Genomic DNA, 17979 nt, shown 5'->3' with positions numbered 1-17979 from the left:
CAAGGTTCATTTGGGACAGCTGGTCATTGCAATTCTGAGCCTCTGTGAAAGTCGCTCAGGTTTACAGTTTGGATCGTACCATTTGTGCTTCTTGGAGGAGTAGGGGTGGTGTTTTTATAACGGGAAAAATATGAACCGATAAATTCCATAGGAGGGGCCAGGGCAGTGGGAGCTTCTATGCTTTCCAGCAAACACGATAGAAAATGTTTGCAAGCTCTGTCCTTGGACTTATTTCCAATGCCAAATACAGGTAAAAAGATATGATTCCATAGAGGTGAACTTGGGGTATATTTGCGAGCGGGTGTTATTTATTTTTATTTCAAATTTGGGAATACATCAAAAATAAATCTCAAGCTTAGAAGAATTGGAAATCTAGCAAAAATTAACTCAAATAAATGCAGAAATTTTGGCAAAAAATGAACTCCAAAATACACCCTATGAATTTCACGAAAAATAATCTCAGAAAGCGTGGAACCCTGTTTACAAGTCACAAGGAGATCCGTGCTTTGTATGTCGCATGCAAAGCTACTGCTTGAATTAGTTGCACCTTTCAAACAAGGCGTGGATGCCCCGGTGACCTGCAGTGCAAGCAGACGTAAGCTCCCACAACCTAAAGCAACGTGTAGAAATGATATTCTGTGAATGGACCTTTATTTGGTACGGGTAACAGAAGAAACACACTGGCAGAAAAAAATAATACTCACGTCAGGAGGTATGCCGGCGAGCTTTGCTGCATTGAAGCCGTAACTCTTGGGGCAGGCTCCTCGGGCAAACTTGTAGAGGAAGACTATGGTCTCCTGGGTGGGGTCATCTTCATTCTCGTTCTCCACCATGCAGGCCTGGGCGGGCAAAAACAACCTGTTGGCGGCAATTCTAGGACTGCAATGTATCTGCGCTCGCAGTGCCTTATTCTCAGTATTCAGGTCCGACAATGCGCCACAAATTCCAGCAGATGATACATGCTTCTTGATTTGCTCTGATGTGACATGGGCATGCACCGTGTCACGACCACTGCACAGACACTGAGCCAATCACAGGCATGTAGAATTATTGGTAGCAACTCCGGAGCCAATCATGGTACATGCCGACAATTGGCTCAACAACTGAGCCAATCACCGTTGTGATTTTTTTCGTCACCAAGCCAATCGTGGTTGACACAAGGTTAGAATCAATCTCAATTGCGATTGGTTCAGTGTGGAAGCAAATCACGGTGGTGATTGGCTTCCGCATGCCCTGCAGGAACGTAGATGCAAACAGTTTGTCTATCGTATCTCACGCACTACTTGCCCCATCTGCATTTATCGTATTCTATCTTCGAGGCGTTGACAACACTCTTTTGATTCTTCCAACCGTACCTAGCCACCGGAACCGCAAATCACACAACTGGGAAAAGCAGCAGCGTGATTACCATGTGACCCAGGTAGACATTCGGGTCTGATGTGAACCCCTCGACAAGATGGTGGTAGTGGGTAGAAAACAAGGTGCGGCAATGAATCTTAGTGGAGAGTTCCTTGACCACGGCGTGTGCGATGGACATGCCGTCGTGGGTCGAGGTGCCGCGACCTGCGAGAAGGCAAGAAAAAGACGGGACGCTTCAATACTGCAAAAAAAATTACACTGGACTCCCTCCTAGGGGGCAAGAAAACACCACCGTCTCACAGCTTGAAGAGTATGGATGAGCATCGTACCGGCGTGCGGTCGTGTATCACTAGTGCGTGAGCACGTTAAAGACCCCAGGTTAGCAGTCGTACTGCGCTGGCAAAATTGCTCATCTACAGAGTAAACCAGAGTCGCCTCATCCTGGCAGACCGACCTTACGCTGTATAAAATCACTAAACGTCCAATTTGACTTTGACGAGTAATTAGTTACTCGTCTGCTCAAACAATAAAAATCCCGGCACTTGCATCGTGCCTCAACTGGCCAACGCTACCCATATTTCCGTTGCACGCTATCGCATTAGGACACGAAGACTGAACGAGTAGATTATTCTTGAAATTGAATGCTCATAGGCTACTTGGTATATTCCAGACTTGTACATAACTCAGATATTTTAGAAAACATGATTGCACTTTGAAGACAGGGACATAGGAAGAACAGACACCTAAGAGCTTAGCGCTCTGTGGTGTCTGTTCTTCCTATGTCCCTGTCTTCAAAGCGCAATCATGTTTTCTAACGTACCATACCAACTTGCCCAACAATCAGCACTTGTCAGATACTTTACTCCAAGTTACTTTATCTTAAATACTTTTGGGAGTCACTTGGTATCTTCAAATACTTTTAAAAGTCAGTAATCAGTACTCTAACTTAGGTACTTTTTCGCAAGTAACTTGTACTCACTTCTTAAGTTACTCGTAACTTACTTCCGCCTTTTTTCAGAAGAAGGTCGACGGTGACCTAGATTCAGCTCTGGAGACATTGCTTCTGTGTCCATGGTGGCTTATCTTTTGCCCCCAAGTTAGCACAAAGAACCTTGTTCCCTCTCCTCCCTCCTGGTGATTTTTCATTCCACCCAAGATAATCCTCGAACATGGGGCACCCCTGGGTAGAGGGTAAGGGCAAGAGGACGTCTTTTCTCTCGCACCGATCGGAGGGAGGAAAGAACCTGATGTTTGAAACTTTCTTTTTTGCTTCTTTTTTTTTTGTTGCTTTTCATAACAATTTGTAAATTAAGAGTATCTTGGAAGTAATGAGTTACACTTATGAGTATTATAGTACTCTACTCAGATACTTTTCAAATTTGGGTACTGAGTACTCTACTCAGTTATTTTGAGCCTGGTATTTAGTAACTTAAATACTTTTTTAGTATCTTGTACAAGTCTGATATACACCGATTTTTGTAATCTTTAAAGATATAGTAATTGTAAAATTCACGTTGATCATTTTTGCCTGGAGACCAGGTTAGTCACACCATGGTGCCCATAAACCACATGATCGTCAGATTTTGTTGAAAGCCCTCTCATTCTAGGCTCGCCCAAGCCCAACAATTTTTCTTTCCCTCTACTTCTCTGAGTATTAGGGTCAATTATTAGCAAAAATGGCATTTTGGCACAAATGTAGCAGACTTTTGTTCATGGTACAATTTGGCGCAGCACTTCCACCACTGCAAACGGGAAACCATGCTGACCTAATTCGTCAAGGAGCACCAACGAATGACGGGTGGCATGGCGCAAGATGGCCGACGTTTCGTTGACTTCCACAAAGAAAGTGCTCTCCCCTGAAAAAGAAGAGAGAGAGAAAAAGCCCTTCTAAAAACTTTCTGTGGAGCTTTTAGCAAACTCCTAGACTGCTAGATTATGCAAAGAAAGGGCAGCAGCCAAACTCAATGCTTGCAAGTGTCCTCCTTGAAGAAAATCCAATATAGCAAGGATGAGAGTACAGATCAGTGGTAGCTGTCTTTCAGAAACTGCTGTTAATGTTAAAGGTAAAATGCTAAAAAAAAAAAAGAAATAAGGACAGAGTAAGTTACAACAGGACACAGAGATAGTAGGCTGTCTCGTTGTCAACTTCTACTTTGTCCTCAATCTTTCTTTGGCATTTTACCGTTAAGAGAAATCACAACCAACTAGCCCAAGTAGCCATTTAATTCTGCTGTCAATGACTGCCCTTTCAACTCCAATTTTCACCATTTCCCCATCTTCCTTTCATCAGGGGTGGAAGCGGGCTAGAGCCTTTTGTATCAGGGCTGGGAGCAGCAAAAGTCCCACTTTGGAGCAGTTTTGGAGCAGTAAAAGGCTCGCTTTAGAGCAGCTCGGGAGCAGCAAAAATAAGTTTTGTAGCCGTAGAAGCGGGTTTTGGAGCAGGTCACGGAGGTCAAACAGGTGTCTAAAAGTGATTTGTTGTTTCTAAATGTGAAAATGTAGCAAAAATATATGCATGCACATCCCAGAATAATTTTCAAGCAACATACATACACACCTTTCTATTTCTATTGCATTGAAATATGGAATATTGGCAATTTATGCAAAGGAAAGGCTTTGAGAACCATTCCGGCAGCAGGCAGAGTCATGATAGACTTTATATGGGAGGCCCCGACAATAAAAGCCTAGCTTGAGCCACGCCAGTACAAAACCGTCTACTTAATAGACCAATTGTAAACATGTATCCAGAAAACTAAACCACTGCAAGGTGTCAGATAAACTACCTTCGCTGACTACAGTTTTTGTTTAATAAAGAATACACATGTTCAATCAGTGCTTAAAAAGCCCTATATCAAGTTTAGTAACAAAATACAAGGCTACTGACATTTGACAAAAATTCAGATGCAAAATAAAATGTGTATTTTATATTTTTAGAGTACCACAGTCACTCGTACATATGCAGCTTTAAGCATCGACTAGAAGAGCAACGCAACCTTATGTACTCCATAAAATGCTGTACATTGCGTGTCTCCATAAAAAACGTTAAGGTACCACAACATGTTTCAGAATAAAGCAGTCCTTGCTGACTTGTTTTCATTAAATACAAATGTTCTTAATCCGTGTTCATAAAATACAGTAATCCCTACACCTAAGTTAACATACAAAGCTACATCTATGTTACTTTAGATGGAAAAATATATTGTCTTAAAAATATCGCAGCCACTAATACATATGCAGCATAAACACTGACTAGAAGAGCCCACAGGCTCCATGTTAAAAAAAAGGGTTGTGACTAAGCTGAATCTGTGTAATTTAGAAACAACTGAAGTTCACCTTTTTTTTCATAGTTTGAAGAGCAGAGTCAATTTCTTTTATGCGCTCGAGTACTTTTGCACTTTAAAGTTCACATCACTTAGCAGGAGTTGTCCGCTCCCCACCTTGTCTATGTCCTTAACTGCCTCACCCTTGCTTATGAGTTCTTGTGCACTCAGTAGAAGCGCTTTAAGAGAAGACAGTTTGAACGAGACTGAAAATGAGATGTAGCTGATCAGGCTCTGATCCCTGCGGGGCAGGCTGCCTTCTTACGTGACAAAAAGCCCACCAACTTCTCTCTACCCTACCCAACCCCCAACCCCCACCCCCAACCAGATACACCTATACCCGAAACTTGTACGAGTAGAGTGGCTATAGCAAGTTAAAGTGCGCTCACGACAGGAATCGGCAGCGCGGGAGTGTTGTACGGCATTTCTGATGTCATCCCCACTCCTCCACGCTAAAGGAAAGAAGCAAAAAACTGTGTAGCACTGCCAATTAACCAACTCGCTTAAGATCGCGGGTATTGTTTTCGCCAGTGGTCTGACGGCGGGAGACAACACACGACAGCGTGCACATTCGCGCACACAATGATGGCTTTGGTTTCGTTTTGACAAGATAAATTGAGCTCGAGAACGGATGTGCCTGTGCTCGCGATTCTTCACGGCTAGGCGTCCAAATATGGTAGGCTACCAAATAACAGGTAAAGCTAGTAAAGACCACTTACTTCTGCTCATGTTAATGGCCAAGGTAGCCCACCCAGCCCACCGGTGCCGAGGCACCAACTCCCACGATCACGGCAAATCGGGACCACGGGGAGAGAATAAACATCTTTATTGAGCAAAAGAAGCTTCGGGAGGCGTCCTTAGTCCAGGATGCCTTGAGCTCGGGCCGCGTCTTGGGCCCTCGCGACCAGTCGTAGCTGATCGTCGAGGTCGGAGCTGGCCAAGGCTCTCTCCCAAAGCTCGGTGGTGGGGAAGAGGATGGGAGGATATAGTGATGTTTGGGAGCAGCCTCCTACCATATGTCGGAGGGACCCGGGTTCTCCGCAGAAGCGGCATTGCGAAGAAAAGTCAGTGGGGGCTAGGAGGTGAACTGCATGTGCGCTCCAACCGCGCCAACCAACTATGCCCGAAACCAAACCGATGTGTTCGTATATCAAGCTCTTTGTAGTAAAAAACGACATCGCACCCTCGATGAACTAAAATCGACGCCTCGTCCTGAGGTTACACATGGTTCGGAGCACCAGTCGAGTTGGTACGAGTCACCCGCAGTGACACCTAAGCAAAAGTACACACCACATGGTGGCCCGTGGCCAACCGTTTTCCGCTAAATTAAAAAAAAAAACACTAAAAAAAAAAAAAGTTGAAATTGGCGTTTTGGAGCAGGCTGGCGCAGGGAAGTGAATTGGCGCAGGGTGGCGCAATTGGCGCAGCGCTTCCACCCCTGTTTCATTCACTATGAAGATTGAAAAAAAGTGCTTTTAGCATTCTAAAATATGGCACAAGGCCAACCATTTTGCATGCTGCAAATCTCAAGATACGATCAAAGACCAAAACTGAAAGAACTGAACTCAGGAAGAAAACCCAACTTTAGGTCTCATCATAAACCTACATCAGCTTGCACACCTAATTACTTTGGCCTAAAAAGGCACCTTATTTTCCCTGAAGCAAATGCTGCAAGCTTTTTTGAGGGGAACAATGACTGGACAATTCAAAGTGTTTTTAAGACAGTCAGACTTGCCTGACGTGATTCGGTCACTTGCACCAAGCCTGGTGAAAATTCGGTCCACAAGTGTGAGCTCGCAGGATTCTGCTGGCACCTTGGCACCCTAGGGGTCACCAGAAAACATTGTATCTTTAGTGAGCATGGCATTATGACAGTTATAAAAAATAATCCAAGCCTAGCTCTGATTCAAGGGTTCCTGACATTGATATGGAAGCTAAAGCTTTACTAACTGAAAGGAGTGAGGCAAGAAAGAAACAAGAGCATTGTAAGCGTTGACGATCGAAGCTAAGGAAGATACATCAGCTTAGTCAAGCTGTTTTATCAGCTCTTTTTCTCACGACCTCCACCGACACTGTATTTCTGTTGAAAGATAAAGAATACATTAATATTATTCATGGTAATAAAACCCGAGACTCAGGAACACAGAAGGGGACGAACACAACCCTTCTGTGTTCCTGAGTCTCGGGTTTTATTACCATGAATCATCACCAGCTCGCTTGTTTTTTAAGTATTATTTCATTAATATTATTATTATTATTACATCAGATATAGTAAGAACATTGAGAAGAAGCTTTCCATAGGCAGGTATTTGTTAACTGCTAAATAGAGCTGGACAGAAGAAAATTTTGTCCAAGAGGCAGATAGCACAGGAGAGCAAGAGTGCAAATATGACTAAGTGTCCTACCCAAAAAAAGTTTGTACCTCTTAAGGCCTGTAATGAAGGAATAACCTGATAGAGCTTACAGCTTTATCACCTGACCATTTTTTTTTAAATTCGGTAACATTATCCAGTTGCTTCAGCTAGTCGATAACCATATCTTACATTCCAAAAGAGACCCCGATAAACGTAGAACAGACAGATGTGATCTCAGAATGACTCAAACTAACCGAACAAACGTCTAGCAAGTGAATACAAAAGTGCATCACCATTTGTGCGATGATCACCAGCAGTCCAGCCTGCCGCATAAGCGTCGACTTGCCACCCATGTTGGGTCCAGTGACCAGCGCAAGTCGAGCTCCCCTCGGGGCGCTGTCGTCGTCCTGTTTCGGACAATCAAACATCAAGTTGAACCACACTGCGCTTCATACCTGGTACACGACGCCGTCAAAGCTACTGGTGAGAGCACGTGGCGTCATCCAGCGTCTCACTTGCGCGAGACCGTGTGCAGAAGAAACGCAAGATCAAGCAACACGCTCGTGCCAGCAGCTTTGGCAGCGTTGTACACTAAATATTAAACGTACTATAGGCTTTCCCATGCTTCATTTCCGCGTGCTCGGCGGCTCAAAGATGTGACACGCCACGACGCAGGTGGGTGCCGCACTCACCTCGTAATCGCCGAGTGCAATGCTGTTGGGGATCAGGTTTTCCCCGCCCAGGTGCTTCAAGAGGCACGGGTGACGCCCCCCTTGAATGCTCAGTCGTGGCTGCAGCAACGCAACAATGCAAACTGAAGCAATGGCAAAAAGAATGCAAGGTAAAAGAATACAAAAAAGGTGCAAGTTACAAAATAAAATGACAAGTGTCAGTAATTACTGATGAAATGCACAACCCCAACGGGCTCTTTGCAAGCGAGCTTTTCTCGTTTCATTGTCAGTCAAGATTGTAGCGTTTTTCTTGTCGCTGCAACTGGCTCTTGGTCTAAAGTTTTGTGTTCTCAAAATAAGTTTCGAGCATCATTACATTCAATCCCCAATTGCTCAAGGAAACACCCAAATGAAGCATTATCTTATATAGTAAATGCCGAATTCACAAACCTCACTCTAACTGAGGCACCCCTCCACTTCCTCAAGGAAGATGCAAGGGCCGGCGCTGGCCAATTGCGACGACGAATAGGTGGCCTAGGCTGCTTATCCGTCTTTGTGATTGGCCAGCGCCGGCCCTCGCGCCTTTCCTTAAAGGGGCACTGACACATCAAAATCATATTTTTTTTTATTATCCGAAACGATTGAAAACGATGCCGGGACATTACCCTCAAAATTTGAAATTTGGGAATTCAGTATTCGTGAAGTAAAAAAACAATTTCCAAATGCCGAATTCGAAGTTCCCGCGCGATCGGCGCCGGTGCCTTGACGTCAAAAATTGAGGAGACCTGAGAGTCCACTTCCTTTCACCCCTCCCTGCTGTTGCCATGGCGACCCAAAGCGAGGAGGAAGGGAGTGAGCGGCGGCGTTCCGGCGGACCGGTTTTGAGCGGTGTCGCCTGTTTTCCGTTGGAGGATACAAATCCAGGAGACGGCACCACAACGAACTCCCGATTTTTGGTATTTCAAAAAGAAGGGCCGTAGTGCGTTCGCAAATGCGTTAAAAAACATGTTTTAGGATTGCCGTAATTAAATGTTATAGAGATGTCGCCTACAAAGCTTCTAAATTTCCTGATTTTTGACGTCACCGATCAAAAGAAGCGAGGAGGCGAGAGGCGGGAAAATCAAACGCCAAAAATAAAAAGGCGCGCGCGCGCGCGGGAAAATTTTTTTTCGCGATGCGGTTTTTTTTGCGTGTCTATGACTACAACTTGCATCGTTTTAGACAATAAAAATAAATACGACCTTTGGGGTGTCAGTGCCCCTTTAACGAAGTGGAGGGGTGCCTCAATTGGAGTGAGGTTTGTGAATTTGGCGGTAAGGAAACAGCGCAAAAAACGCAGGCGGAGCAGAAGAAACACGCAAACAGGAGAAGGGTTGGGCAGAAATACACTAAAAAGTATTTGAAAATACAAATACAGGGATACAAGGCAAATACACCTAAAATGCTGATACTGAAATACACTTATAAAAAGGTATACAGTGGAGCCCAGTTATATCACACTCGGGTATTTCAAACTATTGTTTATATCTAGGATTCCGTGTTTTCAGTTTATTTTTCATCAAATTAAGAAGCTGTTTTTCGGAGTTTATTTTTTTTCGAAAATTCAGGGTTTTATAGGAGTTATTTTTGTTTAATTCCAAAATCTCCGAAATTCATAGCTTAATTTTGTAGTGTTTCCTATGAAAAATAAATAAACAATATTCGGGAATAAACGTATGCTAGACAAAAAAAAAAAAACAAAAAAACGCTGATATTAGTTAATATTTTTTTCAGCTGAATTTGGTGTTGGTGAAATTGGCAACACTAATTTCTCCCACGGCAAAAGTTGCACACATGCGTGGCTTTGATAAACGTCGATACCATAAGAATAAACTCCCAAAGGTAGTCGCTGGGAAGCACGTTTTCATCCCATCCTATTCCATGCTACCCCGCGGCCGCGCGAGGTGGAGTAGTAAAGGATGTAATAGGGAAGTTTCAACTGCCCCTCTTCTCAATTTTATGCAATGTCTATGGTCCCTAGCTTTCACTCTTACAAAAACACAACCTCTTCTTCCTCTTAAAACACAAATAATATGGCCCAAACTGGAAACCAATACAGAGGCTCTTGTCGTGACCCAAAAGTACAATGACATGTCGTCCTGAAACCTTGACGAGATAAGCGGTAAGACCCCTTTTGTCAATGATCCGAGATTCTAAAAATAACTGCGGTGGCATTGTTCCGGGACAATGGACCTTGTGCGCTGATCAAACTTAACTGTAAAAAACCATCCTAATTTTTTATTTTTTTTTTATTTTAACATACGGAGTTTATCACATAAATCCGAACTGATCAAAATTTTACCGGCGGGTGTTTTTCGGAGTTTCTCAGATTTATTCGGAAACACGGAACCCTCTTAATATCTACAGTCCAAACATCCCCTTGACAATTACATGTAATAGTATAGGAGCGTTGTCTTTTTGTATCCAACTCCCACGTCGAAGACACTCGATATAGTGAACGAAACCCGGCTGCCCGTTGCTTTTCCCGAGATCTAACTGTGCCGGTGGCGAGGACACCACTTGCGTTGCATGGCTGGCAGAGTGCCAAGCCAGCACACACGCGTAAGATATGCTGCAAAAGAGCACTTGTGGAAAAAAAAGAGACAATGAACCAAAAAACCGTTCAGCCTTTCTACTCTCGTGAAGAAGGAAGACCAGCGGCCGTCCTTGCAAGGAAGACCAGCGGCAGTCTTCCTTCCAGCGGGAAGAAAGACTGCCGCAACGTGCACGCGCCCGATTCCCGCTTCTTCTCGTCCGATACGCCGCCGATCGTGGATACGTCTCCGGCGAACCAGAGTCAGTAGCACACGGCGCACGTGACGCCAAACGGATTCTCCACGAACTCCCTCTGGAACCTCGCCGTCGCACCCGGGAACTGTTCAGCCGGCGTGGATTGCAGCCGTCGCCGGGCCTCGCGCTTGCGCTTGGCCTCCGTGCCACGATCATCGTCCAGGGCGTTGGCCCGCCGGCGCCCTTTACATCGCTGGTTCTGTTCTCGGCGGCGGCTTTCCAGGCGAGCAATGTGCTCTTTGGCAAGAGAATCTGAAGCGCTGGACGCAGTGGAAGTCGAGGCGACAGCAGCTTTGCGGCGGTTGCGGACCCATTCGCGCTGCAGCGTACGTCGCCGCTCCTTCTGCGGTTTGTCTCCTTTCCCCGAAAGGGTGCGCGGCCGACCCATCGTGAGTCCAAACCGAAACTGATAAGAGCGTAGGAGCGTAGGAAACAGCGCGCAAAACAGACGAGGACGAAGAAACAAATGTGACTAGCGCTGCGCTCGTTACGTGTGCTTCTTCTTCGTCGTCGTCTGTTTTTCGTGCTGTTTCCTACGATGAATTCCCACCAACGCGCTCAACTATCAATTCTTCTATGATAGCTGGAAAGGTTGCTGCCATCTACGAGCGACGGCGGAAACCATACTGGTTGTGTGCTTGCCGCCGTCGCTTAGAGATGGCGGTAGCTGTCCAGGTAGGTTTGTGTCGACATAACGGACACGATCCTGGGGAACCAGCCTTTAACAGCTCCGTTGTAAAAAAAGGCTCGAACTACACCTAAGCACTTCTTATAGGTAGTGAATATGAAAGCATGCATGCCGTTCTTCCGCTCCCGTGTTTCGTTTGCGGCGTATTTGTGTTGGCCGTGCGCGCGCTCTCCCAGCTCTCTTTGCAGCTATGGCCTTGGACGCTTCGTTCTACAGGCGTGCTTGCGGCATGGACACGCAGCACCAAGGGGCGGCGGTCGTTGAAACTGACGCGCGCAGAGGCCAATGGGAGCCTCTTCGATGCACGCCAGCCAATGGGACCGCAGGCGAAATCCATCAGCTTTACTCCTTTATAAAGCAATTTAATGCAAAGGGGCAAGCGAGCTGGACAAGAATGACGAAAATAATCCTGTGTTTGGAGATTTGTGTTTGTCCTTTGTCCCTTTGTTCCCCTTCTCCAGGGATTATTTTCGTCAAGCTTTACTCCGCTTTTTTTTAATCGGGGAAACTAGGTGCCGTTGTCTAGGCTTTTCGCTTGTTTTCATAGCTGAGAGCTGGCTTCACTTGGAGAAAGGATTTAACGTGCCGTTTGACGCGCTTCAAACTGATGACGTCGGCTCGCTCCATAAAACAGTTAATGCTTTCGCATTAAAAAAAAAAAGGTGGAGGATGGCAAAAGCAAGGGGAAGGGCATGTGTGCATGCGTAGGGAGAGCAGGGAGTGCCTGCTGTTGGAATGGTCGCCTGCACCCTTTTCCCAAACACTGCTAGCCCCAAAGTAAAATAAGCAAAAAAAAAAAAAGTCTTCAGCAAGTACAGTGTGTCCACAACAGTGGTTGTGCAATTGCACTTTGAACGCCTTATCTTTGTTTACCTTTTTCTTTTGCCGTTATTGCTTTGCCAATTTTTTTTTTTTTTTTTGCTGCCTGAATTTAGTGAGCTTTCTTTTTGTTGCTTGCTTAACTTTTTTCTAAGGATCAAAAGATTTTTTAATGCAACTCGCTTTTCCCTTTTTTTTTCTTTTTTACGTATATTTTCTCGTTTTTGTCATTTATGCTGCGTGGAGTTCCTGGCCAGGCGCACGCGTAAGCAGGACGGTGTTTGGGGTCTCTGCCACTAGGCTCTACCGTATTTAGCGGCTCTTGGATGCTCTATTTGTTTAAGCTCCCGTTTGTCGCGACCCTCGGTGTTAGCAGAGATGCCAGGAAATTTCAACTTAAGTGTAATTTAACATATTTTTGTATATCAAAATATTGATACATCATACTATTTTACTAACCCCTTTGAATTCAATATATACATACAGGTTTGACTGTGAGCAGTATGTACCAAAAATGAATTTGCAACATAAAAAAAAAAATATTTAAAAATACAAATACTGGGACACATTTTGCAGAGATACAGGTAGAGACACATAATCTACATTAATTTTGCTATATTTGTCAACCAATGAACGAGTACTGAGAGTAGGATATCAACGTCCATGTTTTTGCACCCGAGATTAATAAATGACTCCTTGAAAAATGTATCAAGATCCATCCACCTTTGATAGTATCAGAATACCAGGGATACACCCGAAAATATATTTTGACACAGAAATACAAAATATAATTAAAAAATTGCATCACGATACAGAAATGTAAGTACAAAATGTATATTTCTAAAATACTATCGCGATACATTTGTATCGCAATACTGCCCAACCCTGAACACAAGGAACGCTCATCCCGTTTGAGTGTTCCTTCTGCTCTGCTCGTGTTTTTCCCCCTGTTTCTATGATATGAACAATGAATACCAACTAGCCCAACTTTTGACGTTACATTATCTTATACTCAGTAGATCTGGTGACATAAAGTTTAAGGACATAAAACTCGTAAATACAATTAACTCTCAGTAATCCTAACCTGAAGAAGATGACAAAACTTATAGACAGTAATGGGATGCATCTAATGATATGCAATCACACTGTTCCTTGTAGTTGGTGTTTAAACACTATTGAGATGTAACTATAAGAAGACTGAACTTTAGGGGACGCATAAGTACTTGTACCTCTGTATTACCACATTATTGAATCAAACTGTTGATTCAATAATCTGTCTCCTTCTGGGTGAGCAATGAATCCGAGTAGCACGGTTCTATAATCCGTTATAATCTTGTTGGTGACTAAAGTAAACACATCAGACGAATACCCAGAATGTGCATCTTTAGAACAGTCCAACTGACCTCTCCGTCCCTCAAGATACGGGGAGTGCAGGCCGTGCCCGTCAGAGAAGCACTGTACTGGGCCAGGCTCAGAAGGCAGTCCAGTACGGCCAGGCACTGTACTGCCACCTCCCACTCCTGTCTCCTGAACATGCATAGAGAGAAAAGATGGTGGCATTAATGGACCAGTAACACAGAAGCCCTCCCAGCCTGCTTCATTTCACTGAGACAGCATCACGACTGAGAAAAGTTTGTTATTCGAGTGTAAAGAACACTTCACAGATGTGCAGGAGAATCAGGTACTATCTTCAAACATACATATCACCTCTTCAAATACTCATAGTATTGTCACGGATGTGAAAGGATAGGCGAGCGTAAAACTGAAAATTAAGGTTTAATCGGCGTACTTGTGCCAGAAAAAGAATAAGCGTCAAAAAAAAAAACAAGGAATTAATAAAAGTAAGGTTTGGCGCCAGGCATTGACCTTACAGGCCTGCGTGAGAGTCCTTGCGTTCCCTCTAGGCCATGCATGCGGCAGAATTGAGCTCCTGGGATGCCGACTGCTTCTCTGCTACATTCACGTAGACTCTGACAGAGTTAGCATGGACAAGCGATTGCCGGTTTTTCTTCTGTTTTTTCCAATACTGAGAGGCCGCCATCTCATCAAGATGACCAGTGTGGTGGAATGTGCTCATCCTGAGCACCGACTTACAAAATTTAAAAGTCGTCGATACTCTGTCTTAGCAAAACATGAAAAAATGCCGATGTCATGTTTGCGCTAATGGTGTCCCGCGGTGTACCAAATCAAAACTTGCGACTAAGGTATACAGAGTTGTATCTCAAACCAGTGCTTAAAACTTGAGCATGTCTTGATCTTTTCTGATAAACTCGAAGACGCACAAAATATGTTCAAATACGATGGGCAAATGCTGTGCGTGTGTGAAGTCATGTGACTGTGACATCTTGTGACGTCATAGTCATGTAATGTCGTGATGCTACATGATGTCATGAAGTAATGTGATGTCATGAAACCACACGACTTCATAATGTCATAAGCTACAGTATAGACCACTTACAACATAACCGCTTATAGTGCAGGACTGGATATAACGCGGCTTTTTTAAACCACCGGTTCGCCTCCCATAAAACTCCATGTAATTACATACCGCTTAAAATGCAGGCGCGCGAAGGGAAGTACCGGTTATAGTGCGGTTTCTGGAACAGCCTGCCAACCGCGCCTACCGACCGGCGCAGTGAGCACGCTTCCCTGTGCGACACTAAATAACGGCGCTATCCGCAAGCGGCACTCGCGGGGCAAGGAGGTTGCTCGAAGGAGCGGGGAGAATCGAATAGAGAGGCTTCAGTTGCCATAGCGACGGAGGGACGCACGCACGTGTTGTTCACGTGCATGCGTCCCTCCGCTGAGATAAAAACAACCGCAATGACAGAGCAATCGCAGGTCAAGGAGAAGTGTCCGCGCACGTTGCATGCCGGTCGGTGATGATCGTCGACGTAGACGGCTTGGTGGAAGCTCATCGTTCCACGTAAAAGCGCTATCCTTGACTGTGAATTTTCGTTGTGTGTCGCTATGATAACCCACCACGTACTAGAAGGGAAGATCCACCTACTCGTGCGGCGATGTCGTGGCGGCACTCTCAAGACAGCAGAAACGCCCGTGACGTCGTGTTTGTTTACTTCGACTACAGTGGTGCTTTCTAAGCATTTGTGTTTTCGAACATCGCCCGGATTTCTTATTTGGAGCATTTCATGCCTGTGCTCAAGTTAAAGGTATTACTGGCGCGTACCGTATAAAGGATGCGGATTTTCACGCGTTTTCATCACCAGAGAAAAGTGATTTGTCCCCCTTGTTCCCCTTCTCCATGATTAGGGTTAGCAATCCTGAATGCTCGCAACGCCCGTCCGCAACCCGCGACGCCGTTAAAAGGCTGCACCAGGCAAAAGTCGCTCATTTCTTCCAAAATGTGTGACACACTTGAGAGAGAAGTGTACTAGTCTGGTGAAAAAAAGACTTTCCTCAAACTAAGCTATATTTTTCATCTAATATAAAATAAATTGTTTTACAAGAGTAAGTTGTCTCATGGCATGTATTTTGGCCTGAAAAATTGATGTTTTGGTTATAGCGCGGTACCGCTTATAGTGCGGATTTTCGCGACTCCCGCGACATACGTTATATGCGGTCTACACTCTATATTGCTTACATGACCTTGACCTGTGCGTCAGTCAAGTGTAACACTTGAGCGTTATGTTTCGTTTTTCTCGCGAAACCCAACCAATAGCCCATTCTGTGCTAAAACGGAATTCGTAGCAAAACACAAAGAGGGAAGGCCGTGCCTGCGGTCGAAGCTCTCGAAGATGCGCCGCATGATGTCCTTGATGGCGGCCTCCTGCGCCTCCTCGGCAGACACAAGGTGCGCGGCAAGCTCCTTCACCCTGGAGGTCCAGTAGCGCTTGAAGCCCTTGCGTTGCCCCTGTAGCTCGTAGCCCGCCCCTGCCAGCCTCGACGCCGACTCGGGCACCTCGATCTGGAAGCGGTTCTTGCCCGTCCCGTGGTACGTCGCCTTGCACTTGAAGTGGCGGCACTGCGTCTCCAGGTAGTCCTCCAGGTCCCTGGTGGCTGCCTGCAGTGGTCAACGAGGCACCGGCGTCAGACATCTTTTCCGCCGTTCGGATCAGAGGACCCAGGAAAAAGAACAAGAAAGAGAGCGACAGAAAACTGGACAAAGAAAGCAAACAATAGGCTGGCCGTGCCACACTGAGCCATACTGGAAAGATGTATTAGGCAGAGGGTGCAGCAGCGAATTAAGGTACTTTACGAAGTGAAGCCATAGCATCTCAACTTCCCACTTGCTGAACCTGTTTATGTTTATTTATGGATGCCCACCAACAGCAACACGCTTTCCCGGTGGTACATCACAACACAGATAAAGAAACATACGCATGAACACAAAACACACTAACATTATACATATAAAATACAAAAAAAAAAAAGACATTCTGTTATTTGTAGTGCTGACATTGCTTTTGTTATTTGTAATTCAGATAATTGAGGATGTCAACTGAAGGTGACCAAGTACCATTCTATACAGTTGGTGACTACTTCATTCTATTAACTCCAGCCCTCTCCCCAAGACGTTGCGCTGTGCTTATTTTTTAAAAGACAATGCAATGCAGCGCGACTTGCTATGCAGCGCGACTTGCTTGACAGTCAGTTTATGTGAGCCACACAATATTCGTTAGTTAAAACACACTGCTAGTCCCCCTTCGCCTTCCCCCTCATACAGCATTTTGTCATGGGCAAGCCCTGCCCCCCCGAATCAAAATCCTGGTTACGTGCCTGCTCACTCTGCAGACCGAGCCTCGTCCTCGACCGACTCACCTTGACCCTCCGCATCGCGTCGTCGTAGTCCTTATCCACGCCCTTCGATGGGGTGACCTTCCCGTTCTTCTTCGCTTCCTCGTGGTCAAACGCATTGTCGAAGAACTCCAGGGCTTCGCCCAGTTCCGGAAAGCTACCGCCGTCCGCCGCGGTTGACACGCAGCGCGAGAGGGTCGCGGACGAGAACTCGTTGCGGACCTTGGACAGCGTGTCGACGACTTCGACGGCGGTCTTGAAGCCCTGGAGGGCGAGCAGCAGGTTCCCGATCTTGCGCTTGTTGTACGTCGTGTCTTCGTACAATATCGCCCGGAAGTCGGGGTGGTCCTTGTTCTTGCGGGCGAGTCCCTGGGTGTGGACCCTGCATAGACGCGAGCCGGCACGTGGATCAGCAAACCGGAAACCGACACCCCCCAGAGTTTATTCATTTTTTTTCCATGCACAGACTAGGTTATGTAAGCAATGGATGACTGAGACCTTCTAAAACAGTGCTTAAACCGGAAGAACTTTTTAATTGGTGATAGGGAGGACAAAGAGAACCTGGGGGCTTGGGGAACCCTAAGGGGCACTAAATCGCTTTCTTCGATAGTCTATTTATGGTCATAATTCAATCTATGAACCCTAAGCATCCTAAGAAACCTAACATAACATTAATGTGTGGCCAATTTCACTATTAAAATTGGCATCAAATATTGATTACTTCGGAACTACCGCACACATCAGAGTGTGCCGTCGGACGAGGAGAAGCCTAGAGAGACTAGGTTGAAGATGAGGTCCATTTCAAACCATGGGGTGCGTCTTCAATTTAATGGCGGACACATCCTGCACAAATTGGTCGCAAGTCCAGATGCCCTGCATTTTTGCGTGGCGAGGAAATAGGTGAGAAGATGGAGACGTTTGCAGATGATCAACGCTTCCGGCACCTTCTTGCAGCTTGTATTGCAATTGTAGCCCCTAAGTCACGTGAACCCAATCCAGCGGTTGAAAACTCTCTGTAATACAGCCACTCTAGAAGAGCCCCTCTACTTGTCCGAAGGCACCCCTGGTGTCTGCAATGGTTCCAAGATAATCAGTTTTTGATGCCAATTTTAATAGAGAAATCGGCCCCACATGAATGTAATGTTTGGCTTCTTGGGATGCTTAGAGCCCACAGATTGTGACTA

The 17979-nt window shown here is 45.4% G+C and overlaps 1 protein-coding gene across 1 annotated transcript in view; it reads right to left on the bottom strand.

Annotated features, from left to right (window-relative positions):
• Positions 1 to 17979, bottom strand: part of LOC8053391 (DNA mismatch repair protein Msh6) — a 61399-nt gene that overhangs the window by 3793 nt on the left and 39627 nt on the right. The window contains exons 20-28 of the mRNA XM_029973570.4: positions 16820 to 17177; positions 15775 to 16061; positions 13444 to 13567; positions 7726 to 7824; positions 7327 to 7440; positions 6415 to 6502; positions 3126 to 3215; positions 1409 to 1563; positions 705 to 839 (exon numbers count right to left, since the gene is read on the bottom strand). Of these exons, the coding sequence (XP_029829430.3) occupies positions 705 to 839; positions 1409 to 1563; positions 3126 to 3215; positions 6415 to 6502; positions 7327 to 7440; positions 7726 to 7824; positions 13444 to 13567; positions 15775 to 16061; positions 16820 to 17177 (1450 nt within the window). The remainder of the gene's footprint in view (positions 1 to 704; positions 840 to 1408; positions 1564 to 3125; positions 3216 to 6414; positions 6503 to 7326; positions 7441 to 7725; positions 7825 to 13443; positions 13568 to 15774; positions 16062 to 16819; positions 17178 to 17979) is intronic.

This window comes from Ixodes scapularis, unplaced genomic scaffold (assembly GCF_016920785.2).
Source record: "Ixodes scapularis isolate PalLabHiFi unplaced genomic scaffold, ASM1692078v2 PGA_scaffold7__128_contigs__length_106722199, whole genome shotgun sequence".
NCBI lineage: Eukaryota > Metazoa > Arthropoda > Arachnida > Ixodida > Ixodidae > Ixodes > Ixodes scapularis.
This window is presented reverse-complemented; position numbering and strand designations above follow the sequence as displayed.